Source organism: Lissotriton vulgaris, chromosome 11, assembly GCF_964263255.1.
Source record: "Lissotriton vulgaris chromosome 11, aLisVul1.2, whole genome shotgun sequence".
NCBI lineage: Eukaryota > Metazoa > Chordata > Amphibia > Caudata > Salamandridae > Lissotriton > Lissotriton vulgaris.
The window spans coordinates 868,059,435-868,087,152 of NC_141699.1; the positions used below are offsets into that span (position 1 = coordinate 868,059,435).

The 27,718-nt window shown below is 48.4% G+C and overlaps 1 protein-coding gene across 4 annotated transcripts in view; it reads left to right on the forward strand.

Annotated features, from left to right (window-relative positions):
• HDLBP (high density lipoprotein binding protein) overlaps positions 1 to 27,718 on the forward strand; it is a 955,902-nt gene that overhangs the window by 274,642 nt on the left and 653,542 nt on the right. For all 4 annotated transcript variants that reach the window (XM_086944014.1, XM_086944016.1, XM_086944015.1 and 1 more), the window contains exon 9: positions 5,019 to 5,126. In XM_086944014.1, coding sequence (XP_086800140.1) covers positions 5,019 to 5,126 — 108 coding nt within the window. The remainder of the gene's footprint in view (positions 1 to 5,018; positions 5,127 to 27,718) is intronic.

Genomic DNA, 27,718 nt, shown 5'->3' on the forward strand with positions numbered 1-27,718 from the left:
TCGGACAGCTGGAGGGGAGATCGTGTACACACAAAGCAAGATACACCAGGCATTTGTGGGGCACTACCAGGCCCTATACAAGTCACAGCTGAGGGTCTCCGCGGCTACCATTGCGGATTTCCTAGCTGACATCCAACTGCCTTCCCTGACGAGCGCGCAACAGGAAGACTTAGGGGGCCCATTCACCCAAGAGGAAATGCGAGAGGCCATCTTCGCATTGTCCAACAGCAAGTCTCCCGGCCCCGATGGCCTGCCTGCAGAGTTCTTCAAGGCCTGCTCGGACGTACTGGTCCCGGAGATGCTCAAGCTATACACACACGCGATCGAGGACTCGGCGCTCCCAAACTCACTAAACGAGGCGAATCTGGTTTCGCTGTTGAAGCCAGGTAGGGATGGCACGTGCATGGGGTCCTACAGGCCTTTAGCCATGTTGAACACGGACTACAAAGTATTCACCTCCCTGCTGGCCTGCCGCCTGACCCTGGAGGTCCCGGCACTGGTGCATACAGACCAAAACGGGTTCATGCCGGCGAGGAGCACTTCCCGTAACTTGCGACGCCTCTTCCGAGTCCAGGAAGCGGCCACAATACACTGGCCGAGGTCGGGGTGCCTCGTCTTAGACCTGGAGAAGGCCTTCGACTCGGTGGAGTGGCCGTTCTTAGGAGCGGTGCTGGACAAACTTGGTGTAGGGGATGCCTTCATGGACATGGTCGGGCTACTATACCAGAGACCTACTGTCCGCGTGCGGACGGGCAAGCTGCTGTCGGAGACGGTGCGGGTACGCAGGGGTACCAGACAAGGCTGCCCCCTGTCGCCCCTTCTCTTCTCCCTGGCCATCGAACCCCTGGCAGCTCTACTGCGGGACAAGGGAGTGGAATGGGGGATCCCGTTGGCTGACTGGGTGCACACGGTCTCGCTATACGCGGACGACCTATTACTCTATGTGCGAGACCTCACTGCAGTGCCTGCGACACTGTCGGACATATTCCGGACCTTTGAAGGGGTGTCGGGCCTCAGGGTCAATTGGACCAAGTCCGGAGTATACGCCTTCAGCCCGGACCTGGAGGAATGCGAGGTACACCTTGGTGGCGCCCGGCTTACCTGGTACCCGACTACGTTCAAGTACCTTGGGCTACACATTTACAGAGACCCGCAGAATATACTGGAGGGCAACTTGGTGCGCGCCGTGTCCTCGCTGAGGGCTCAGATGAACTTCTGGAAGACCTTGCCATTGAATGTGCCCAGCCGGATCGCTCTGTCTAAAATGATTGCGCTACCGAGACTACTCTACCACTTTGCAAACGTCCCACTGTATGTCCCCACGAGGATCTTCCGCGAACTGGAGTCGATGCTCCGCGGCTTAATCTGGAACACAGGGCGCCCACGAGTAGCCCTGGCGAAGTTGTACTCCCCGACGGCGGAGGGAGGGCTGGCGGTCCCCAATATGGAGTTGTTCTACCTGGCAGCACAGCTGCAATGGGTTACGTACTGGCTCAACGACTCACACCTCGACGACACCGCCAACGCGGACTACCAATGGACGCACCCGCAGGTGTGTGCCCTGTTTCATCCACTGACCAGGGGACCTCGCCCTCTGCCCCTGCACGTGGCCGTAGCCCGCAAATGCTTCCTTCGCTGCTTGAAGCTCACAAAGAATGTCAGGCCGTATGCCCCCGCCCTTCCCCTGCTGGGTATCCCCCGGAGGAATGGGATGGTGTCGCTACGCAACATGGAACCCTGGGTTGCCGCCGGAGTGGAGACAATGGGAGACCTCTACACGGACGGGGGCCTGCTTCCTTTCGCGGAACTATCTGAGAGCACTGGCCTGCCGGCGGGGCAGTTCCTGCTCCACACGTCGGTGGTGAGGACGTACACGGAGTCCTGGGGGGATAGCCAGGAGGAGCCACCGCTCCATCACTTGATCCAATACCTACATGTTATGGGCAGAGGCTCACACATTACACACTGGCTGGCACAGGCGCTCCTCATACACACCCAGAGGCCCACACAACCGATTAGGGACAAATGGGCGACCCACCGAGGGAGGGATTGGACAGACAAAGAATGGAAACTGGTCCTAGCCAGCCCTGTGAACGTCCCACGTAACTCCCGCACTATTCAGCTGTACATACTGCACCAGGCATATCTGTCACCAGACAGAATAAATAAATACTTCGCGACTGATACCGCAGCCTGTCCCAGATGCGACCTGCTGGATGCTGACATCCTGCATATGCTCTGGAGCTGCCCGACTCTGTCCACATACTGGGGGGAGGTGACATCGCTCCTGACACACAGCACAGGCCCGGGGCTACCTAACACGTGGGAGGCATGCGTTCTTGGGCTATACAAGAGGACTAAACAGAATAAAACACAAGCCCGGTTCTGGGACCTAGGCCTTATCACGGCCAAACGCCTGCTCACTAGGCACTGGAAAAGAAGAGAACCACCAACTCCCGCACACTGGTACACATCCTTTATCAACTGGGCCAGAGCGGAGGGCACGGCACTACGTGGAGAGGAGATAGCAGGTCTGAGGCAGTTCCCGATCGCACACGTCTGGGATGATATCCTGGGGTCCCTGCGGGGGGAGGGTGAAGCCAGGGGGCTCACGCAGAGACAGCTGAGAAGAGTAGGCGCCCCGCGGGCGGCGACACCGGCCACACCGTAGACCCCCCCCCCCCCTATTTCTGACGCCCCCTCCACACTCCCATGTTAAAGGTTTCGCACTCCTGTTCTTACTAGCTGCGTGTATATCCACCATCACACAGCGACGGACAGGTGCCGCTGACTGAACACTCGGCAGGGAACACGGGAGCGGGTGACACCCACCGAAAGTGCAACAGGGGCGACACATATGTCTACCGCTCACGCCGTACACTGACCCGACAGATGGGGGGACACCACCGCTCACCGAACCTGTTCCCCACTAGCTTTACAGCTAACCATACAAGCGAGCCATAGATCCCACATTTCACTGACGCGCCACCAGCGCATGCCTAACAAGTTGATGGGACATTGGTGCCGTGCGCACTGTTGGTACGTGGTGCAGCACTGGCACCACGGACACACTGGGACATACCGATGTGAACAGCCCTGTTCTATGTTGAAGAGTTAATGGTTGAATTATAGAAAAATGTAAAATGAGACGTCAATTATAGAAATGATCGTGTGCAAAATGAGGAGAATATGCATAATTTACTAGTGACAAGGCACGCCAGACGACGAACGAGACGATTCATAAAGCCTTCCCCTGTAACCCTATGTCCCAACAATACACGGACTTCTCGCAGCCGGCCCGCAGGGTTGTAGGCTTTGCTATATGTACTGCACTTTTTTCACAATAATAAACGTCTTCAAAAAAAAAAAAAATCAATATGTTCTAACCTGGCTATGTTCACTAAACCTTAGTATGTGGACATTTAGGACCATTTGAGAAGCCGCACAATCGCACATATTAAATAGGTTTACAACTTTTATTGCATGCGATTTTCAACAGAAGCTGGAGTACTAGTTTGCAGTCTACTCTCTACTCTCAAAAGAACAGTAGTTTTCTGTTCTGTAAAGTCATTTAGCGTAAAAGATTTTCCACCATATATTTACATGCAACTTTCACAACTACTGATGAAGAGGAGAGGAACAATTTGTTATTGTTACAAAGCTATGCCTATCAATTCACATTGGTAACAAGCCATTTGTTCCATAATTCTATCCAAAGTGGTTTGTCTGCATGACATGAGACTGCTGTACATAATTATTCACTGCATTGGGAATGAGACCAGTAGACATTTTGGTGTATAGTTGTTGCATCTCACCATTTTAGTGTGGTGAACAAGCAGTTCAGTTTCTTGCCAGGAGTAAAGTTCAGGTATGCCCATTACCAATGTATTCAGAATCTAGGATCTCCAGAGTCACACATGCAAAAACAGTCTAGGTTCTTGAATTGGTATTTAAAAAAGTGGAGTTGGGTTTAAATTAAACCTCAACCATAGCAGGTTTTGTTAAGCTGTATGGTGGGCGATGCTGTCAGATCTGCCAAGAGATGTTTGGCAAAATATGGAGATTTTTATGAATGTTTTATATAGCTTGTGCATATATAACCAATTCATTACAATGAAGTAACTTCTTTAACTCTAGTAGTCTATTTGCTGTTTTTTCTGATATTCTAATGTAACCCACCCATATTTGCTATGAATTTAAAGAGGTTTAAACATCTACATTGAAGGAAGTGACCCGATTAGGGCCACCACTGACCCCCTCTCACTCTTAAATGCCAAACGAAGAGTCAAAGAAAACAGTGTAGAATATACATAGATAATAATTTATTGTACACGCTCAGAGAGGCCCCATTTGCAGTCTCAAGTGCTAGAGGGAACTGGGAAACTGTAAGCATAAAGATACATTATATGCATTGCATTGTCAACTAATAACACACCCACCGTGGAATTTTCCAAACGGATGTGGATGAACAGCGTAGAGACAGAAAAGACTTCTACTCTCGTATCTTGCACAAGCCAGAACATTTTCAAGGCCGTTCCACTCTGCTCCTCGAATAAACTGCCAGACAGATGGGAGAGGGCCTTTACCCAAAGGAAAAGTTATGCACTGGCCCCAACAGTTCTTTGTTGCAGAAACAAAACTTAGCAAGAAGCATTTCTCAAAATCCAGCAGGATTAGTTCCGATCAAGAGGAAAATGGCATCTAAAGGAAAATGGCGTAGGTAATGCTATCTTCTACATGGCATTAAAAATTATCAGCGAGCATAATCTAACAACGTATTGCAGTTTTGTCACATAACATCACTCTAAGAAGTGGTCTCACATATTTGTGACTACTCTACTAATTTGATGTTAGGCTTGTTCAGAGGTACATTGTTGACCCCTAATAACTTGGGACAAAACCTTTAAAAACATTTACACCATCTGAATTTAGAAGTGATGCCAGGCTGCAGACACATTGTGACTGGTGTAAATGGTTAAATGTTAATTTTCTAAATTCATTTTACTTCTTTCTTTCAGGCCAACAGTTTCATCGTCTCATCCGTTTCTGCCCCATCATGGCTTCATCGTTTCATCATTGGCAAAAAAGGGCAGAACTTGGCAAAAATCACTCAGCAGATACCAAAGGTATGTGTGGGACTTTGACATTGCTTGGATAGTTGTTGTATATGCTGTATGCCTCCCTTAAGGTAAGGTTCCTAAGAATATAGTGGTAACAGGATATGTAGCTCTAGATATACATGCTCTGCATACTCCTGCCATCTAGTGTTGGGTTTGGAAGTGTGCCAGTTGTTTTTGTTTGGAATTATGCCACTCAGTCGGAGAGGGTGCTGGCCCATATCCCGTGCAACATTGGAGTAATCCGCGGACATGGGAAGTCATTATTTCCTGTATTAATCAAAAACGGAACAGAACAAAAGAAATAAATATCGTATGGAAGAGCAGGATACACTGACTTAATTAAAAGTTGAATACTATACCGCATACTGTACCGTTGAACACTCGGCACGCTCTTCCATAATTCGATTCGGCGCCAATAAAATTCTCCTTATTCTAAATTGGGGTATCCGCAGTGTAATCTCCTTGATCTACCATTACACATGGTTCATGCTTGTGACCTCGTCCTCCATGGTCTAAGAGTAACAAACTGTTTTTAATCGTCCCCTGGATATTTGGGTTTGATTGCCTGGAAGAGGTCCTGAAGAAGGTGGCCTTGTGCCGCCGAAACGCGCGTCGACCAAGTGCAGGGTCTCACACTGAGCTTTGAGACCTACTAATTGGCGGGGGAGCTCTGCCAATTAGGATTCAGTTTCCTTTTTTCAGATGCTGTGGGTTTGAATGTAGTGAGGGTATGATTGTGTTGGTATGTTGTGATTGACTGTGTGACACCAGGGGTACAAACATTTGGGTAAATTGTTTTTTTGTGTATATAGCTATTGTCATATTATGTTTTCTATTGTATGAACCATGAAATTATTTATGAAATGTGATGTGATAAAATGTTCCTTATGAATTAAAATATTACGGAAAAAATATAAAAATATGAAAGCAATGATGAATTGAAAATAAGCTTTTTATTTTTTTGAAGAAAATAAAAAAGATTGTTGTGTATCTGTCACCTAGATTATACTAAGAATGGGATGTATACCAGTATTGAAATATTGTGGCCATTGAGGGAACATTGCTCTCTTAGTTGTAGCACGGCAGAGGAACCAAGCTCAAGGACAACTTAAAGACCTAGTGTTGGTAGACAGTCACGCTTACAACTCTCTGCAGTGGTGGAACCCATAAAACCTTTCCAAGGGGCGACTGTTCCAAGAGCAAGTTCCACAACTAGTACTAACAGTGAACGCATCACTGACAGTTAGGGGAGCCCACCTACTTCAATACACAGTACAAGGGCTCTGGATAATCAAACAAAAGAAACTGCATATCAACCAACTAGAGTTGCTAGCAATATTCCTAGCCCTAAAAGCATTTAAAAAAATACTTGTACAGCAAGACTGTGTTGATCCGGACGGACAACATGACAGCTATGTACTATATCCAGAAACAGGGAGGAACACACTCGCCACAGCTGTCCCACTTGGCACAGAGCATATGGAAGTGGGCAATTCCAAAAGACATCTTTCTCCTGGCAGAACACCTCCCAGGGAAAGACAATCAAATAGTGGATCTGCTCAGCAGACAGCCAACAACTACACGAATGGGAGATTCACCCCCAAGTACTCCTCCATTCTTCAAACAGTGGGGGCACCCAGAGATAGACCTGTTTGCCACAAACGAAAACTCAAAATGCCGGCACTTTGGCGCCAGGTTCCCACATCCGTTGTCACAGGGCAATGCAATATGGATGAACTGGTTAGGCAGATTTGCGTACGCTTTTCCCCCAGCACCACTGATTCCGCTGGTGGCAGGCAAACTGCGGCAACAGTCACTCACACTGATCCTAGTTGCTCCCACATAGGTGAGACAGCCTCGGTACACAACGTTCCTGGAGCTTTCAGTAGTTACTCATCAAAGACTGCGCCTCACACCCCATCTTGTAACTCAGAACCATGGAGAAATCAGACACCCAGATCCCAATCAGATGAACCTAGCGATCTGGCTCCTGAAATCTTAGAATTTGGATACCTTAACTTGCCTCCAGACTGCATGAACATCATTAAGGAGGCAAGACGACCAACTACTAGAGCATGCTATGCAGCTAAACAGAACAGATCTGTTATTTACTGCAATAATAACCAAATCAACCCATTAGATGCTTCCATACAGAACATTATATGTTACCTACTGCATCTTCAAAGATGCAACCTAGCATACTCTTCGATAAGACTACACCTCGCTGCTATAGCAGCATACCTTCAAAACAGGCAACACCTTTCACCGTTTAGAGTACCAGCAATCAAGGCTTTTATGGAGGGTCTTAAAAGGGTGATTCCTCCAAGGCACCCACCTTCCCCAGTCTGGAACCTAAATATAGTACTTACCAGACTAATGGGACCTCCTTTCGAACTTCTACACTCATGCGAACTGCAATTTCTAACATGGAAGGTGGCATTCTTTTTTTTTAATTCAAATCTTTTTTTATTGAAGATAAAATTGAAAATAAAGACAGTACAATAAATCTTCCAAGGTACAGATGGATAAAATGTTGGCACAATGACACTTACAATAATCAAAGTCAAAGTCCGAGAAAGAAGAGAAGAAAAGGGGGAGAGAGAAAGAGAGGAAAAAAGAGAAAGAGAGAGGACAGATGAATCCATAGATCAATAGCAATCGGTTTACCAAGACCTGGTTCGCGGTGCGTGCGACAGGAAGTATACAGTAAGCATACACAGTCAAACACACTAAATTCTATATAAATTCTATATAAACAAGCTGACCGTTGAGGTGTGCATCATGGGGGCTCAAAATGGGAGGATGACGCATCTAGGGAGGACCAGAGTTTGTTGTTCGAAGGCTTCCAAGTGGCTGACTGTAGCGCCGGATTGTCCGCCCCTCTTAAGAAGGAAAGCCATTCCAGCCACATTTTAAAGTTGACTTCAGTAAAATTTTACTGATTTATAAAGGATTGACCTTGCACGCCAATGTCAACATGATATCAAGCAATTGTCTGTCATGAATGTCCGGCAATTGTGCTTCTAAAGGACCCAAAATGACATATACAAATTCCTGGATAGGTGTGATTCCAAATACTTTTTGAATATATGCAAATATTTTTCTCCAAAATGGTCGTAATAGGGGACAATCAAAAAGCATGTGTTCCAAGTCACCAGGTGCTTCCTGGCAGTTCCAAAAGTTAGGCGTCCCTCAGTTTATATTTAAACAATTTCTGAGGGGTCCAGAACACTCTGTTCAGCAACATATATTTCGTTTGACATAGAATCGGGGATACCTTGTTTGTTAATGCGGTGTTGTGTATTACCTCCCAATCTATCGTTATACCTGTCGAGTTAGGCTCCGATTCCCACTTACTTTCGGTTAACTTATGTGGCTTCTTGGGCAGGGGGAGGAGCAGTTTATATATTCTGGATACAAAATGGTCAGCATGGTACAATAGTCGGAGACGGGTCACCAACCAAGGTAACTCTGTAGTGAGGGAACACTTAGAGATAGCGGCTTTCAGTTTCAAGAATTGGTAGAATTCTATGGGTGGTAAATTAAATTTCTCTTGCAATGTCAAAGGGTAGGGGCCTGCCATTTTCATAAAGGTCATTCACTATATGGATGCCCCTTGTAGCCCACAGCTCCCAGTGAAGGGTCTTTCCCTCTATCCGGAACATAGGGTTATAACATAACGAGAGTAGGGTAGATTTCTTAAGCACCGAAGCAGTTTTATGGGACTGGTCAAGCCGGAGGAGTGCTCTTCTGGTATTTAGTAGAATGTATTTAGAGTGGGGTACATGGGCCAAGTCCATGCTGAGGAGAGCTGAGAGGGGTGCATGCGCCAGTAACGACCGCTCGATAGATAGCCACACTGGAGTATAGGATGTAGAATCAACCAGCCAAAGGGCCCCTTGCTTACAGAGGAAGGCTGTTTGGTAGTTCCTGAACGAAGGCAGGCCCAGGCCGCCCTTTTCTTTTGCTAATTGCAGCTTTTTTAGTGATATCCTGGCTTTTTTCCCTCGCCACAGGAACTCTCCAAACAACCTGTCCACTTTCTTGATGAATTCGTCCGAGAAAGTCATGGGGAGCATGCAAGCCAGGTAGTTAACTAGAGGTGTGCACATCATTTTAAGAGTCTCAACCCTACCCCACCAGGACAAAAATTTTGGTGACCAGCTATCTAACAGCGTGGATATCTTTTTTAACGTTAAGTCTTCATTTAATTTCAGAGTCTTAATTAAGTCTTTCTCGAAATCTAAGCCCAAATATTTAAAAGCTTTTGGCTGCCAGGTGAGGCCAGATGAGCCCAGAATTTCTTTACCCCCGATGTTGTTTAGCAACTTGACTTCTGTTTTGTCCTTATTCAGTTTATACCCTGAAACTCTAGAGAACCCCTCAATTGTGTCCATTAAGGCCGGGATAGCCTAGTCAGCTTTTTCCGTCAGGATCAGCACATCGTCGGCGTATGCAGTCAGTTTTACAGTGCAGTCATCAAACGGAACACCAGCAATGGCTTCATTATGTCTAATATGCCACAAAAAGGGTTCTATCGCTAGTAAGAACAGAGATGGTGATAGTGGGCATCCTTGTCTTGTTCCCTGTTTCAAGCAGAAAGAAGAAGAGAAGGAGCCACCCGCTCTGACCTTAGCAGTAGGGCCGGCATACAAAGCCATTACAAGTTTAGTAAACGTCTCCCCTAGGTTAAAGGGGTGTAAAACTGCCTCAAGGAAGGTCCAATCTACCTTGTCGAAGGCTTTTTCTGCATCTAGTGTGACAGCTACCGTGGGAGTATTCAGAAGTTTTGCTTTTTCTAGGCCGTGGGCTAGTACTCTGGTGTTATCACTAGACAGTCTATGTTTTAAGAAACCCGCTTGAGATGGGTGTACGAGGGTAGGAAGGACTTTTTGTAAACAGGCTGATAAAATCATGGCTAGCAACTTACAATCTAGATTAATCAGGGAAATCGGCCTATAATTTTTTGGTAACGACGGGTCTTTGCCGTCCTTAGGCAGAACTGCAATAGTCGCTTCTGCTAATGTGCCCCTCACCTCCCCTGACTCAGTGAATTCGTGGAAGAGGTTCAGAAGAGGTTTAACCAAATCCATTGCAAAGCTTTTATAAAATGTAGCCGTAAAGCCATCCGGGCCCGGTGCTTTCCCACATTTCAACCCCTTGATTGCTTTTTCCACCTCAGTGGCCGAGATCGGCTCATTAAGACGGAGTTGTTCTTCCGGCCCTAGCTTTGGCAGTTCACATTCCTGTAGATACCCCTGAATTTTGTCTTCAGCAACCAATTCGTTTTTAGCGTACAAGTCCTCATAAAAGTCTTTAAAGACCTCAGTTATTTTTTGGGGGTCCGAGTGGGCAACTCCCGCAGAGTCTCTTATTACTTTAATAGCATTTTTTTGCACCTTGAATTTTAAGTATGCCGCCAGGCTTTTACCGGCCTTGTTAGATTCACAGAGCTTAAATGTTTGCCTTCTGTCCAGCCACACCCCCGCCCTTTCGCTCACTAGCTTGTTATATTCGTATTTTCTGTTAGTCATGATATTGAGTGTCTCCCGGTCCCTTGTCATTTGGTGTTTGTTCTCCAGATTAGCTATCTCAGCCTCTAACCCTTCCAACTTTGCATTGCAATCTCTGTTCATTCCTGAACGAATTTTGATGCACACCCCTCTTATGGTACTTTTCAAAGCCTCCCATCGCACTAGATCTGAGGTGCCCCCTCTCACATTAATCTCCAAATAAGACCTAATAGCTGTTAGAATTTCAGTTCTATTTTGTTCTTTGTGTAAGATTTCCTCATTGAGTCTCCATGACGTTTGTTTAGGGGTTCGGTTTAATGTTACTGATGGATAGAGATATGCATGAGTGGTCTGATAGCACTCTTGGCTCAATTGATGTATCTTCTATTCTTGCAACGCCATTTTGTGTAATGAAAATGTAGTCAATGCGGGAGAACGAATCGTGAGGAGAAGAGTAGAACGTGTAATTCCTATCAGTAGGGTTTTGTATTCTCCATGTATCAATTAAATGGAACCGTTGACATAATTTGATGAAAGCATTGTGATTTGTACGGTTTAAATACACACTTCGAATCTCTATCTAAGGCCGGGTCAAATGGAAGATTAAAATCACCCCCAAGTATATGTACCGCCGTATCAGGTATCGTTGCAATCTGCTTGACTAAGTCCTGCCAAAATTCTAAGTCATTAGTGTTAGGTGCGTAAATATTAATGACAAAGAATTCCGTGTTGTCCCTAGCAAGTTTCACCGTGACCCAGCGTCCCTTTTCATCCGATGAGGAAGACAACAATTCTACCTTGGACCTTTTTGATAATAATACCAGAACCCCATTCTTTTTACCAAGTGCACTAGATCCTACAACCTCCGAATAAAACTTGTTGCGCAGAGTGTAGAATTGTTTAACATCTAGTTTGGTCTCTTGCAACAGAACAATGTCCCCCTTCTGCCTGCGCACATAGTCTAATATCTTCTGTTTTTTAACGGGCTGATTCAGACCTTTAACATTCATACACCGAATCTTCAGTCGGTCAAGTGAGGTTGTCCCAAGCGGAGTGGAAAGCGTTGTATGTGGCATTTACAATAGTGCATGTATCATGATTGCTTCATGAGACCCAAGGAAAAACATGTTACACAATGCTTTATGCAAAGAGCACACTGTTTTGACCCATATGTTGCAAAACGGGCAGAAACCATGAGCAGACATTTGGGCGCCCAGAGATAGAGCACGAATGGTCTGAGTGCAGGTATACAGATACAACACGTGCATGATACAACTTGTCCAGTCAAGAGCAAAGGGATAGACTAGAAGAGAAAGGAATAGCAAAGAAAAGAGAAGAGGAAGAAGAGAGAAAGAAAAAGAAAAAATACAAACCATAAAACACAACACACATCCCCCCCCCCCCCCCCCCCTCTCCCCCACATCCCCCCCACCCCGCCCTCCCCAACTGTAGTACAGAAGCATGGCGACGTGAGGAAAACCGCAGTAACCCTCCCGTCTAAACTAGTCTTGTATGAACATTGGAACAGCTATGCATAATGCATATAATGCGTATAAACATTACGTAGGCAGTGGAACATTGAACCGGTGTGGTAAAACCAACATGGAACCATTAGCGCACCTCCACGGTACTTTCTTGCAATCCAGAAATAAACCAGAATACCCACTAGAATATAACTATAGAACGGTGTGTAGGGTCCATATAAAGTACAACACGGTTCATTTGGAGGTATTATAGCTTCATACCCTTCCTCAAGGGCCCTTAAGGGCTAGTAGACTCTAGGCCTATTCATTAATGATAGGTAGCCTAAACAAAAAGCAATCAATTGCCCGTGAACAAACACTTAGTCAAAGAGTCTCAGCATGGTCGGTGTGAGATCCGACCAACTCTGAAGTATCCTGCTGGTGTGCCGGAGTATGGACACAGTCAGAACATTACGGGTAACATCTCTCCGACACCCGCATCAGTAATAAACCAACAAGGCGAGTCAGCTCAAATCCAAGGATTTAGATCAAGAATTTAGAACATTAACAGCAGATTGATGCCAGATCAAAGCGAGAAAAGGAAAGTAAAGGAGTTTCCGGGGCTTGAGTTCGAACCCTTACGCCACATTACAACTCACGATAGAGCTTCCAGTGTCAGAAGGCGTCTGTAAATTTGAGACCTCACCCTGTAGTTACCCTGCAATTGACAGGCCCGCTAGGCCTGTAGATCTATCAGGGTAGAGACAGCCTTATGAGAGCACCAATGCTCAGATGTGGTCATTTGTATCCTGAAGCTGAAGCCGCCATACTGTCCGGGTTATTGGTTTCCATGTCGCGTTCCATATCTCGCTCTTCTAAATCCTCAAGCATGCGTTTTAGCTTCAAAGAGTCCGTGAAGTAGTGAGAAGATCCACGTATTGTCACCCTGTACCTTGTCGGGCCCACAAAACCAAATTGATATCCCTTCAAATACAATTGTGGACGTAGGGCAAGGAAGGCCATCCTTATTTCTACGGTCTCCTTACTGTAGTCTTGAGAAATGTAGACCTTGGTGTCCTTCCACAGGATATGATTGTGCTTCCGCACGAAGGCAAGGATTTGCTCCACATGCTGGTAGCGTAATGGCTTACATACTATAGGCCTTGGTCCTTTTTGCGTCTTAGTGATTCTTCCTGGCACTCTATGTGCTCTATCAAATTCAAGAGGGTTGGTGAAAGTCAGATTCGTGGCTTTAGTAAACCAAGATTCCAAGAACTGAGCGCATGATCCTTCCGAATCTTCGGACCCTTCCGGAATCCCAAAAACGCGTAGGTTCCCTCTCCTGTTCCTGTCTTCCAACTCGGCCAATCGTCTAGTTGTCTGATCAGAGGAGATGTGTAGGTGTTTCAGAGCCGCGGAAGTTTTAACCTCTGTCTTCCAGGCGACTGATCCGGGATTCTGTTTCTGTTAAGCGCGCATTAGTGTCTCGGATATCTTGACGGATTGCCACCACCTCTTCTTTAGTGACCTTGGCTAGGTCCCTCACTTCTTCTAGCCTATTCAGTATCATGTCAAGTGCGTCCGGAGTGACTTTCTTTGGTTTATTTGGCGATCCTGGGTTCGAGTGATCTGATTTAAGTCTTTTAAGGGTACCCTGGTCTTTGGTATCCATCGTGACCATTAGATCCTTTTACTGAATCGCTTAGAACTCTGAACGGTGCCCTGAAAGCTCCCCTACGGCAATCTCGTGGGTCAGAGTATACAGCACAAGTCTATACAGGAGAGTGGCCAGTTAGATCTCAGTACACTGGTAGCAGTAACACATCATAAATGGGATCTGAAGTACAGGGAGCCTCATGCATTCATTCAGAATGTGCACGTGGTGCGTGCAGTGGCATTGGAAAGATCACTATGAAGATAGCACTGTCGTTGGAGAGATCACCGTATACAGCTTGATGTGCAGCAGGAAGAAAACTGAGCTCTAGGCGCTTGCCATCATTTGGGGAGATCACTGGTGTATAGTAGGGAGCCCACTGTAGCTTGATGTCAGGCAATCCAGGTGCTCAGCGCAGCAGCTTTAAGCCCCCATAATCAGATTGGCAGTCATTGTGGACGGAGCATTCATTATGTCCTTGGTGAACACATTGTAGTCTAATTGCAGGCACTCCATGCACACAGCGTTGCAAAATCAGTCTCCCATGGCCAGATTGGTAATATGCGCTTAATTCCTTCCCCACACGTAAAGGCAGATGTCAGCATCGCTTACCTGGTGTTGAAAACCGGCTAACTTGGGCAGAGTTAATGTGGAGAGTCTCTTTGCCTCGGACTTTTGAACATTACCGAGTGGCGGCCGCCATCTTGGTTGAGGCGGAGGAAGCCCCGACATGGCCGATCGCACTTTACTCACGCGATCAGTTCTCGCCTTTCCGCTCAGGTGCGCATTTGTTCGTGTATGCTTCCACCTACTACAGTCCCCCTCGCTATGGCAGATTCACCGCTGCGCCACGCTGGAGATTACTTCATGCTCCGTTTCTTCTCCTCAGCGCGCATCGCCGCCATGCACGTCCGGAGCCTCGCTCGGCGCAGCTCTCGATCCGCTGCAGCTACGGTCACGCAGGACAGATCATTGCAGTCAGGGAGTGATCCGATGCTTGATTCTATGATCACATCCAAGCTGCCGACTCAGACAAGCGTTCCAAATCCGGATGGGAAAGCTCGTGACGGGAGGGGAGACGCTCTAAACCGCCATCTTCCTCGGCGTCCAAGCCACGCCCCGGAAGGTGGCATTCTTGATTGCCATTACCTTACTCAGGCGAGTTAGCGAACTACAAGCACTAACAATTCAAGAACCCTTCATGCAAATACATGCTAACAGGGTGGTTCTTAGAACAAACCCTAAGTTTATGCCAAAGGTCATAACTTTCCATAATAATCAATCAATAGAACTGCCAGTGTTCTTCCAAAATCCAGTCAGTAGCTGAAAGAGCCCTACACACACTAGATGTAAAGAGAGCTCTGCTTTATTATGTGGACAGAACGAAATCAGTTAGAAAAACAAAGCAATTATTTGTTGCTTTTTCACCACAAAATAAAGGGAATCCCATTTCAAAGTCCGGAATAGCCAGATGGATAGTTAAATGCATTCAAATATGTTATCAAAAGGCTAAACGCACTTTAACTGTCCCCCCAAGAGCGCACTCTACGCGAAAAATGAGGGCATCCATGGCTTTCCTAGGAAATATTCCTCTTGAAGACATATGTAGAGCAGCCACATGGACTACCATACACACTTTCACAAAGCACTACTGTGTAGACGTGCAAGCAAAGCAGCAAGCTGCTGTAGGCCAGGCTGTCCTCAAAACTTTCAAACTGATGCAGCTGGCACAGGTAACCACCGCTAGAGGAGATACTGCTATACAGTCTATGCACTGATATGAATTCAGCAGCCCACATGCCTCGAACGGAATATGCTACTCTCCAGTATGCATCTGTTCTTGGCATGTAGGGCTGCTGACATTATCGCCCGCCCTACACTCCGGTGCCAGTTGCAGCTGCAGCATTATCTTTTGCATGGCCATCTCTTACTTTAAGATCTCCATCTCTGCCACAATGGCGAAAAAAAATCTAAGGATGGAGAAAATGCCCATGCGCACTGTAGTCCAGGGGAGGAGTCACCTATCTCGTGATACTTCGAAGACTCTTCCAGGACAACAATGTGCAATCATCCGGACCCAAAACTAGGCGGCGATCTATGCATAGATATGAATGTCAGCAGCCCTACATGCCAAGAGAAGATGCATACTGGTAAGTAGCATATTCCTTCATTCACAGATTATCCCCTGAAGAAGGAACCTCTAGGTTCCGAAATGCATTGGGCAACGTCAATAAAATTGTTGCAGTGATTTTCATTTTAAAGTATTATGTACAATGGACAATTGCAAGATTTGTGAAGGATTGAAGCTGATTTATTCTATTGTTATGTACACAACTCAGAACTTTTTGATTTTTGACTGTTTAAAACAAATGATGTAAATATAACCGTGTGAAAATTAAGATTGTGATGATTATTATGAACAGGTGTTTATACACCAGGTGAACAGTGCGCAATTTCCTCAAGACACACAGCTTGTGATTAGTTTTGCTATACTATGTACCTAGGGCATAGGTACCCCAGCGGCCTCCCAGGGGCTGCAGCATGTATTGTGCCCCCCCCCCCCCCCCCCGGAGGCCACTCAAATTGACACCACAGGTCTGCTACTGCAACCTGTGTAAGGTGGTGCATGCACCCCGTACTTGGATATAGGTTCACTAGATCTACCTTATCACTGCACTCAGTCACCCCTATAACGGGCCTTATCAATCCTGAAGGCAGGGTGCTGGGTTTTATGTGAGAGGCTCCCCATGCATGAGCAGAGCCCCGCTGCAGCCTTCGGAATCTATTCTCTGGGGTTGTTCTGTGATGCAGCCATACCATTTACTCTTGAGTACATTACATTATAACCTCGCGGTAAATGCGAACTTTAAAAGGGCTGCACAGAAACATGTGTTTGGTGTCAAACACCTTGGAATTATACCTCCACATCAGTAATTGGTGTGGGAGGGATGATTCAACCCTCCTAGAGGGAGAAATATGTCAACACCGGTACACCTGGTACCAGCTTTCTTCACCCTGGCATCACAAGATGGTTGCTGCCAGCCACAGACTAGAGTCTGCCATCCTGCTGCTGGACAAAACTTTGGCAGGGGAAGGCTGGACAATAAGTTTCCTGTAACAGGGAGGTGTGACCACCTCCCAGACAGGCTTTAGTGTGTTGTGGCTGGGTGCACTCTGAGTGCCTGAAAGTCTGAACTGGGGGCACATTTGGTGTCCCTGTGCATCGTCCATCTCATACCGGTGGCAGGAGCCATTTGCTCCTGCTCTGGCACGAAACTGGACAAAGTACATGGGTGTAGCCACCCCTCTGTCCTGACCCTCTCATAGGTGGGTCCCCAGTTTGTCCCACCATTTCCTTGGATATCTAGTAGGAACCCCTGGCTACAGGCTTTTAGATTTACCTGGATGAAACTCTGCTACAGAAACCAAGTACTTCGACTATCTACACTGCGTTGGATGACTGAACAATCTCCGTCGGAGGAAAGGAGTTACTCCTCTGGCACCAAAGACGCATCTGACCAGTTTGCATCTCCTAAGCTCCTGAGGACTCAGACTTTCGCAACACAAGAGTTGGGTTTCAAATTGTCCCAGAGGTCGACTAGTGTGCTCAGCAAACCTGAGACCCGTATCTCTCATGGGAACCGTGCAACCCGAACCCCTGGGCACCGTGTCATTTGCAGAAGCATCTGCTTTCCGGTGACCCCTGAAGCTGTGCTTTGGGCTACTTGTAGTCCAGTCCCTGAGCAGTGATTCCACCGAAGATTACCGGCCTACACTAGAGTGTTCCGTGGGCTTGTATTTTGTGATTTCTCTCGAGGCCCCTTCGCAATCCCTGGTCCGTTGGCCTGTGGGTCCCTGTGTAGGCAACTTTAACTTTAAGTGGGCTGTCCTGGTTGCTCCAGACAGTCCCCGACTCCATCGCTTGGGGAGTCCCCAGGACTTTGCTGGTCCTCACCGAAGCAACTTTTCTCTGACTGGGTTGCAGTTGCCAAGGCTTGTTGGTGTTCAATCCGGACACTGACCCCCCCAGCACTCATCCTTTGTGGGTCAGCTTGCCAGCGGACTTTGGTCGTCCCGGACGACTCCTGGTCTCCGTGGCTGCAGAGTAGAGCTTCACCTCTTCCTACCCGAAGCATCCGATATCTGTGGGCATTAGTCTACCAAGCCCCTGGTCACTGGCAAGTACCCAGACTGTGTCTCCTCTGCTTTCAGGTTCTTCTTGTCTCCGATCCAGGCTTGGATCACAACAAACACTCTTCCTCTTCACTGCAGCAGCACTTTGCAGCATCACGCCATTGAAAACAACAAAGATTCCCGACACCATTTGACACCTATGCACCCGGCTTCCCTGGGTGAGGTAACACGAGTACACCGGTGCTCACATGGGTGGAGGCCTTAGAACCTTCTAAGTTTAAAAGGGTTTGTTCAAAGTCCTCTCCGAAGTGTCCTTAAACTTTAAAACGCCAACCGCAATTTTTTCAGTTGTACGGAGCTCGCGGCTGTGTTCTCACACTGCACGTGTCCCCCGTGGGTCCCCTGTGTCACTACCTTGTGTGGTTCCTTGGGTTTCCAGCGATTCTACGTGCTCTAGGCACTGTCTAGTCAAGTTGTGGTGGTGATGCCACTTTTGGTATATGGTTTGGTCTCCCCCTGAGGCCCACTGTGTATTGTACTATTTACTGTCGTTCTAGTTTTTTAATATTGTGTGCTTTGTTCTCTAAGCTCATAAAGAGGTTAGTAGAGAGTGTTTAGTAATACATACATATATTTTATATATTCCTTGTGTGGTTCTCCTTTCATTTGGTGATTGAGCAGGTTATAGACTGGTACAACAAACTGCTTTACATTCCTTCGAGACTTTCCCTGAAGGATGCTCTCCATAGCTACCACTAGGATGGCTTTCTGTAAAGGTCTTCTTTAACTTAATCATCTATAAGGTTTGTCTGGACTGGTACAAGGTGCACACTATAACTAGCGGTCAGCATATACCAGGCCAACTTCTCACATATACCTCCTCAAACAAGAGGTTCAGTCTCTACATCTAAAAGGGGCTATTGAGCCTGTGCCACCCCAACATCCCGGGTCGGGTGTATAATCTTTTTATTTCCTAATTCCCCCAAAAGTCAGTTCTCTCAGACCAATTTTAGATCTCAGAAAACTCAACCGGTACATTCAGTTAGACCATTTCCTCATGATGACACTTCAACAGGTACTTCCTCTACTACAGAAATGCGACTTTCTATCTACTCTACTGTGCCTATCCCGTTTAAGTTGCATGATTAGGCTCAGAACTTTTTCTGAAAATGTATTTTGGACAGAATTGCCTAGTCCCTAATGTTGAGTGATGGGCTGGTCATTCTTTAGGTTCTCACTCGCACTACTATTTTAGTCTTGATGAGGACCCTTTGACTCTTGGGGTCGAAATACCGTCGTAACTATACCGGCTGTCAGGAGCAGATGGATATGCATACGTTTTTATATTTACCTCATCCCTCAGCTCAACGCTGTTCAACATCTACATGGCACCACTTGCCCACGTTGCACAACACCATGACCTCAACATCATCTCCTATGCCGACGACACCCAGCTGATCCTCTCCCTCACCAAAGACCCCCACACCGCCAAAACCAACCTCCACGAAGGAATGAAGGCCGGCGCCGACTGGATGAGAAACAGCCAACTAAAGCTGATCTGTGACAAGACTGAGGTTCTCATCCTCGGTTGCACCCCTTCGGCCTGCGATGACTCATGGTGGCTGACTGCACTAGTAGCACCACCCACTGACCACGCACGCAACCTAGGGGTCATCCTAGACTCCACTCTCTCAATGACGAAGCAGGTCAACGCCATCTCCTCCTCCTACTTAAACTCCCTCCGCAGGATCTTCAAGTGGATCCCCACCGAAACAAGGACGGTCACCCAGGCAGCAGTAGACTGGACTACGGAAACGCACTCTACCCAGGAGCCCCGGCCAAACTCCTGAAAGTACTCCAACACATCCAGAACGCATCCGCATGCCTAATCCCTCGCCGCAGCAACATCACACCCCACCTGAGAGACCTGCACTGGCTCCCCATCAACAAGAGGATAACATTCAAACTCCTCACCCACGCAAACTAGGCTCTCCACAACACCGGACCAGCGTATCTCAAAAGCAGACTCAGCCAATACACCCCCCACCCGCCAGCTCAGCAGACCGCGCCCTAGCCACTGTCCCCCACCTCCGAAGAGTAACTGCTGGCGGCAGATCATTCTCCCACCTCGCTGCCAGGACATGGAACACCAGCCTCATCGGCCTGCGGCAGACCAAAGACCTCCTAACCTTAAGGAGACTCCTCAAGACCTGGCTATTCAAACAGTAGCAGCTCCAGCCTCCCCCAGTGCCTTGAGACCCTCACGGGTATGTAGTGCACTTTATAAATGCCGTGAATGATTGATTGATCACCCACTGTTGGCCGTCTCGGTTGGGACCGTGGGGGGCGGGGGGTGCCCAATCCCCCCACGGTCTTGCCAGCTCCCCGTGTGCTGTGGGAGCCGGAATTGCTTTTCCACATGGGGAGCTGCTAAGATGCAGCTCCCAGTGTGGAAAAGCAATCTGCTTTGGTACTTGGAAGAGAAAGCAGGTTTCCTGCTCTCTTCCAATTACCAAAGCAGAGCATGCTGTGGCAGAACGGGAGCCGCGACGCTCCACTGTTCCATAGCAAATTGCAGTGTCCCGGGGGTGGGCACCCCCGGACATTGCAGGAGCCGGCCCTGGGGGGTGGTGGTTGTGAGAAGTTGGCCTGATATGCAGTGCTCACTATTCTAGTGATCACTATGCATCAGAGCATGGATACGAGCAGTCTTCGGGCTAAACTCTAGAGGGCGTGTTAAGCCAGCTGTTATACCATCACATATACCCCTTGAACACCAAGTGAAAGGACACCACACAAGTGTTATGAAAATAAACAGTGTATTTATTTAGCTCACAACAGCCCTGTACTCTTTATGAGGACAGGGTACTAAGCACACAACAAAACTCTTACGAAAATACTTTAAGTTGCACAATTTACACAAATGCTCGAGGGGCACGAAAAACCATATACTACAAAAGTGGAATGCGAAATTACTAGTAGGTAAGTACTGGACTAATAGGCTTTGGAATCGCTAGGACTACGTTACTGAACCTTCAGATTACTAGTAGGAGGCCTAGGGGACTCGGGTGCAGAGTGTGCACTCTCACGCGGGATGCGGGACAAAGTCTATGGAAGCTAGTAAAAGCAAAGTTAGTGTTCTCGGGCGAACCCGACTAGATAGGCTGAAAAACGAAAAGGATCTGGACCCTTGGATAGTGAGGCTATGCTGGAGCACCGAAATGCCGAAATTACCTAGCCCAGGGGCTGCGGCTGCATAGGTCTGGAAAGACGTCGGGAATCCTCGTTGCAGTCTATGGAGCCTGAAAGAAGAAGTTGCTGGCGGGCGACCAGTGAAGATTGTTCGTTGGATCAAAGCCTGGATCGAAGATGGAGGACACCTGTAAGCAGAGGGGACCAAGTTCTGAATCTCTAGCCAGTGATTAGATGGGCACCAGGATGGCACCGGCTGAAGTCACCTCGACCAGGTGAGTGGGCGACGCTGGGCTCTGCAGTCTCACGGACCAGGAGGCGTTGTCGGCGACCAGGATGGAGGTGCGAGCTGTCCCACGATGGTTGATGCTGTCGACGTTGCTGGACCCAGGATTGGGGCAACAAGTCTTGGCAAATTCAAGCCCACGCGGTGGACCTAAAATGGTGTCTGGAGTAGACCAGGAGGGTCCGGGGTGCTCCTCTTTTGGAAGGGAGCAAGAGCCAATCTGGAGCAAACTGACCAGCAGTGGTGATGTCGTCGGTCGTCGCTGGGAAGGCCACAAGCCAGCGGGCTAGTAGCCCGACAACGCGGTGAGCAGCAAAAAGCAGAAGGGCCCCATGCAGATCTGGTGGATGCTGGAGGGCTAGACTTCGGTGCTGGAGCTGCTCAGGGTTGGGGCTTCTCGGACCCCAAAGCACTCACACGAGGATCCCTCGGCGGTCGTGCTGGATAGAAGCCGTGCAGTTCTGATGATGGCCGGTCCCTCGAGGTCTCGTTGCACCTACGGTTCTCAGCTTAGCTGTAGAGGTAGGTAGAGGTCAGAGGTGCCAGGGAAGCCGGGTCTCGTTGTGCTGGTCGGTCGGATTCCGGAGGAAGGACGTGCAGCAAACCGCAGTGTTCTTAGATGGTGCCTGCGGGTGCAGGGTGACTACTCCTTAGTCACAAGGGAGAAATCTTGAAGTCGAGAGTTCCTTTCGTAGAAAGTAGTTTCTTGATTCAAAGATGATCTAATTTGGAAGGGTCCCCACTCCTGCCTTTATCCTAAAGAAAGGGGTGGGTACGCGACTAGGTCCTGCCCTATGGGTGGGACCAGGAAGGGGGGTGGTTACACCCCTCTCCCATGCCGGACTTTCCTCAGCTCAGGGGCTAGTGTGCCCCTGGAACTGGTTCTAGCCGGCAGATGCATAGTGAGCACCGGGTTGCCACTTGCAGTCACCTTCCTGTAAAGCCCTGCCTACCCAGGATACACAAAACCCTGTCTGGGATGGTGCTAGCATCGCCCCTGACAGGAAACCCTTTGTCCAAGCTCCCCTCACTGGAAGGACTCCCAGCTGCAGGGGGTCAGACTTGTGTCTGTGGTGGCAGCATCCATTTTCTGATGCTGAGGCTCGAGTTAACTTTAACCGGGGTTCACAGTTACATACATGTCGTGTCCCTCTAGAAGGGTGGAATGCTAACCCCGTTGCCAGAATTGGCGAGGGGTTAGTATTCCAATTCGTATGACACCTTACTCGACCTGCTTTGATAAAGCGATACCAAAGATAGCATATAACCGCGAGGATTATAATGCTCTTAAGAGTATATGGTATGCGTTATGTATATATGTATGTATAAACCATTTTATAACGCGCTCCGTTACTTGAGAGTATCCTGGCGCGAGTATGGGAGAGGCAGAAAGCAAAACAGCAGGAAGGCATCTTAAATTACACTCTTGAATAAATGTGTTTTTAGGTTTTTCTTGAATAGAGCCACAGTTTGCATAGATTGCAGATGGAGAGGGAGAGCGTTCCAGGCCCGAGCCACGATCACAGAGATCGATTGGCCGCCGAGCCTAGCTCGTTTAAAACGGGGGAGAGACAGTTGGAACAGAGTGGATGATCTAAGGGAACGTGCGGGGTATAGCAAGTGAATCTCTTTCTCAGATACAGGGGGCCTTGATCATGGATTGCTCTGAACGCGAGCACCAGAGATTTAAAAAGAATGCGCTGCGCAACAGGAAGCCAATGAAGAGTGCGCATCTCAGCGCGTACGCTCTTCCATCTGGGGATGTTAAGTAGTAGACGGACAGCCGCGTTCTGAATAATTTGCAGGCTTTTCACCAGGTAGGCCGGAATGCCACTGAACAGTTCATTCGCGTAATCCAGCCTTGCCAGTATGAGAGCCCGAGCAACCGTCTCCTTGGCATCCCTAGGGAGCAAAGGGAAGGATTTGCGGAGCATTCTCAACGTGGCAAAGCAGGTGCCTGTCAGCTTTTTAATATGGTCCTCGACTCTAAGGTCCTCTGCAAACCAGATGCCAAGGTTTTTCGCAGGTCTCCCCATCTCTTTCGGGCTGGGAATGTTGGGGGGCCACAGTGTGTTCTTGAACGAGGGGGGAAAGGAACCATAAAAAAGCACTTCGGATTTGTCCTCGTTGCATTTCAGCTGGGCCTGGGTTAGCCAGCGAAATACAGAGGACAAACACAGATGTACTGCCGACGTATCCAGATTGTCGTCTGGCCAGGTAAACAGCAGTTGGGTATCATCTGCATACCCTATGATCTTAGCCCCATACTGTTCCGCTAGATAAACCTGGGGGGGTGATGTAAACATTGAACAGTAAGGGACTAAGAGTGGATCCCTGAGGGACCCCCGTGAGAAGTGGTTTTGGCTCAGAAGCGTGGGGAGGCATCCAGACCTGCTGAGACCTGTCGGAAAGAAAAGAGGACAACCAGGCCAGAACAACTCCCCCGATACCAATAGCAGACAGCCTGGCGAGGAGAAGCTCATAGGGAACGGTATCGAACACGGCAGAGAGGTCCAATAAAATTAGGACCGCTCTGCCGCCTCCGTCTAGACAGTCCCGAATCGCCTCAGTCATCTCCACCAGCGCAGTCTCAGTGCTGTAGGCGGCCCTGAAGCCCGATTGGGCAGGGTGGAGGGCATTGGAGGTTTCTACAAAGTTCTCCAATTGTTGAAGAACCACCTTCTCACAGATTTTCGTGAGTGCTGGCAAAAGGGATATGGGACGATAGTTCCCGGGGACCGTAGCGTCCAGTCCCGGTTTTTTCAGAAGCGGCAGAAGTTTGGCTCGTTTCCAACCTAGAGGCACCTCGCCTGAGGCCAGGGAGAGATTCACTATCTGCGTGATCTCGGTGCAGACCGTTTCCGCCACCTCCGAAAGCACTCGGGCTGCACACGGATCGGCGGGAGAGCCAGATTTCAGGGACTGGAGGAGAGGCAGAACAACACACTCAGCAACTTGCACAAAGTTCGTAAGCTGTTGTCTAGAACAAGGACATAGTGTGGGACACATGTCGGCCGCTGAGCAGTCAGCGGGCAGAGCCGCTAGTAGGTCCTGCTGGATCCTCGCTATTTTGCTGATAAAAAAGGTGGACAGATCCTCGCACCATTGCGCAGAGGACGGGAGAGTAACAGCATCAGCAACAGGGGAAACAAAGCTCTTAACAATAGCGAAAATCTCTCTGCTATTGTTATCTGCTTTCGCGATACGCCCTGCATAGTAGTTCCCTTTAGCTACCTTGATGGCTGTATAATAATCTTTTTGGGCTAGACGTAGAGCGGATTTAGCCTCGGAACTATAACCACATCTCCACGCTCGTTCTAGTTTTTTACAGCCAAGTTTCATCACCCTCATCTCAGGGGAGAACCAGGGTTGGGAGGGAGAGCGTCGTGATCTAGACACAGTGGTGTGTTTCGTGGAAGCAGAAGCCGCCTGCCGCACCCACTCGTTGAACTCGCAGACCGCCTCATCCAGAAGCATCGTAGATTTTGGGCGGGCTCTGGACAGGGCCTGTTTGAACGCGGGCAAGTTGATCTTTTGGGTGTGACATATGGGGGGTGTGGGACCAGATTCCGCCATTTCCCACGCGAACCTGACCAGATCGTGGTCAGACCAGGTTGTTTTTTCAACGATCACGGACTGAATGGGGAAGTTGGAGCAAACCAGGTCAAGCAGATGACCTCCCGCATGCGTCTGAGCAGTCACCCATTCCTTGAGCTGTGCCAGCTCAAGAGTTTCACCAAGCCTGCGGGCTTCAGGTGAGTCGGAAGCATCCACGTGAATATTTAGGTCGCCGACCAAAAGAAACTTTGGGAAACTTAAGGCCCGTGGCACTATATATTCTTCTAGGGAGTCAAGAAAGTGATTAGCCTGGCCCGGGGCCTGTAGATCAAGGAACCACCTAAGGTGAAATGGGGGGAAATTATTATAGAAAAGTGAAGAACCTCGCCACCAGCACCCGCAATCGGTGGCTCAGAAGCGAAGCGCCACCCACCCCTGAAGCTGTTATCATGGAACAGCTATTAGGACTTGGTTCCGCAAGCTGCAAACGGGCTCAGCTCATGCCAGAGCACCATCTCACACGATTCCAAGCACTCTGCTTTCAGGATTGTCAAGGCCTGCCATAGGAGTGAGTGACTAGGAATCTGTGTGTCCATTTTAGGGTTAGATATAGGTATACTATATCTAAAGCAAAGGGTGATTACACCACCTTGCCCCAGCTGTCGGGCAGCCAGTTGTCAGATTTAGATGGCAAGCCAGGGGTGGCATAATACATGCTGCAGCCCCTGGTAGGCCCTGGGTACACCTATGCCCTGAGTTACAGGGTCTGATAAGGTGGCCCAGTACCAATTGGATATGTACCTAAGGTACATGGAATCCATTTTACAGAGAGAGCAGTAGGCCTGGGGTCCTGATTGGCAGGGTCCCAGGCCAACTAAGTCGGAAAACCAGCAAAACACCAGGCAAAAAGTAGGGGGCAACCATAGTCAGGTATCCACCTTCCTACAGTGGTCCCCAGGGCCATGACTGGGCTCCAGGAGGTGGGGCCGCGCGGCCCCCCTCCCAACATTACGAAAGCCCCGGGGAGGTGGTGTTCCCTGGGGCTGGGGGGTGCGTCACCGACCCCCAATTATAATATTTAGAGCCCCGTGGAGGTGGTGGTCCCTGGGGTGTGTGGGGGGGGCTCGAGCCCCCCCCCCCCACAAGTTATAGTTATTAATTTATTGTTTACAAACACAAGCCCCGGGGTTAGCGGTCCTCAGGGCTTCGGGGGGGGGCGTGAGCCCCCATAAATATTTTCTTAAAGCCCCGGGGATGGTGGTCCCTGGGGTTTGGGGGGCCTTTGAGCCCCGCCACCCATGTATTTTATAAGCTGCGGGGTTGGCGGTTCCGGGGCTGGGGGATCCCTCTGGGCAGTTTGGTTCACCAGTGGATTGTTTCGTAACTACCGAACTCCACTACTGTGGCTGCAAAGAATCTGTGCCAGGGAAAATTCAAGCTTTTTATTTTCCCTTGCCTCCCCTCTGAGGCAACCTAGGGAATGACTGAGGCCCAAGTTCCATATGTTCTCATAACAAATCAGTCTTGGGAATTAAAATGTTCTGCTTTATGACTTTGAATGTGTGATGGAAGAAAGTAATACTTAGAGCATTTACATAGGAAAGGTCCTGACCTCCTTTAAAAAAATAGTTTTTACATGAAACCTAGCCAGAAAGTTTTTCGACTTTGTAGAGCACTAGACCTTCCTGTCCATCCTCAGTGCATGTGCTTTGACCGCAAAAGTATGTATACGTTGGCTAACACCTGATTGGAATATTGATCTTACCTAAAGGTTCCTAGTATATGGTACGAGGTGAACTTGGGGCTAGTAACTTACATTTTAACAGTCCACTGCAGTACGCAATTGTGCCAACTCTGTAGTGACAAGGAATAAACAAGACTTTACGTCTGGCAGTGGAGCCTATTTGAGCAGCGTTAGAATTGCCATCTCGATATGGCAAACTAATTCCTTTTGCCTGATAAAAAAAAGTCCTTTTTAAAGTTAATAAGCCACTGCTGGGAAGGCCTTGGTAGCACACCAGGCAGTGTGATTAGTATTAAAAAGAAAGGTAGGTTCATTTTTGTTTTTAACACGCCTGACCATGAAGACAGGAAATTGCTCATTTCACTCTAGCCAGACCCTTGGTCCCATTGGCTAACTTAGAGTATCACTAGCCACCGCGAGGAGTACCAACTCTCATTTGGGAGTACCGAAGATATTATGCCAAGGTATCAAATTAATAGTTACTTTAAACCTGACTCATTGATGAGATCAGATTAAAAAAAACCTAATTCAAAGGCGACTTTAGGAAGAGACTGCGGCCCGTGTTGCAAATTGCGATCACACCTTTGCTTGCCTGCGCCGTTGTGTAGCCAGACAGGCTGGCATCTCCGGAGAGGGAACAGCCGGTGCAGAATCAGTTTCTCTGGAGGAATGGCTCCTTATACTGGGTACACCCTTGCGGTGTGCCCAGGATTCCTCACAGGGATGGCTACAGGTGCCCTCTTGGAATAGGGTAGAAAGGGGGTGTCTTTGGATTATTTGGTGGCCATCCCCCTGGTAAGTGATGTTATGTGCCCCCCATTCCACAAATGAGAAAATTCCATTAAAAGTGGAATTTCAGACTCCCAATCCCCAGATCACTACTGGGCTTCAAGGAAAACAAAATTACTCTCCTGCTCCCTGGAACCTGGATAGCGTGTTTGCACCATACACTGGACTGCACCTGCTGCGTCAGTGAGACTTCCCAAAACGATAGAATGCAGTGCCAATCCATGGAATGGAGCTCTATTGGTGCCAGAATGGAAGAAGTAACTTC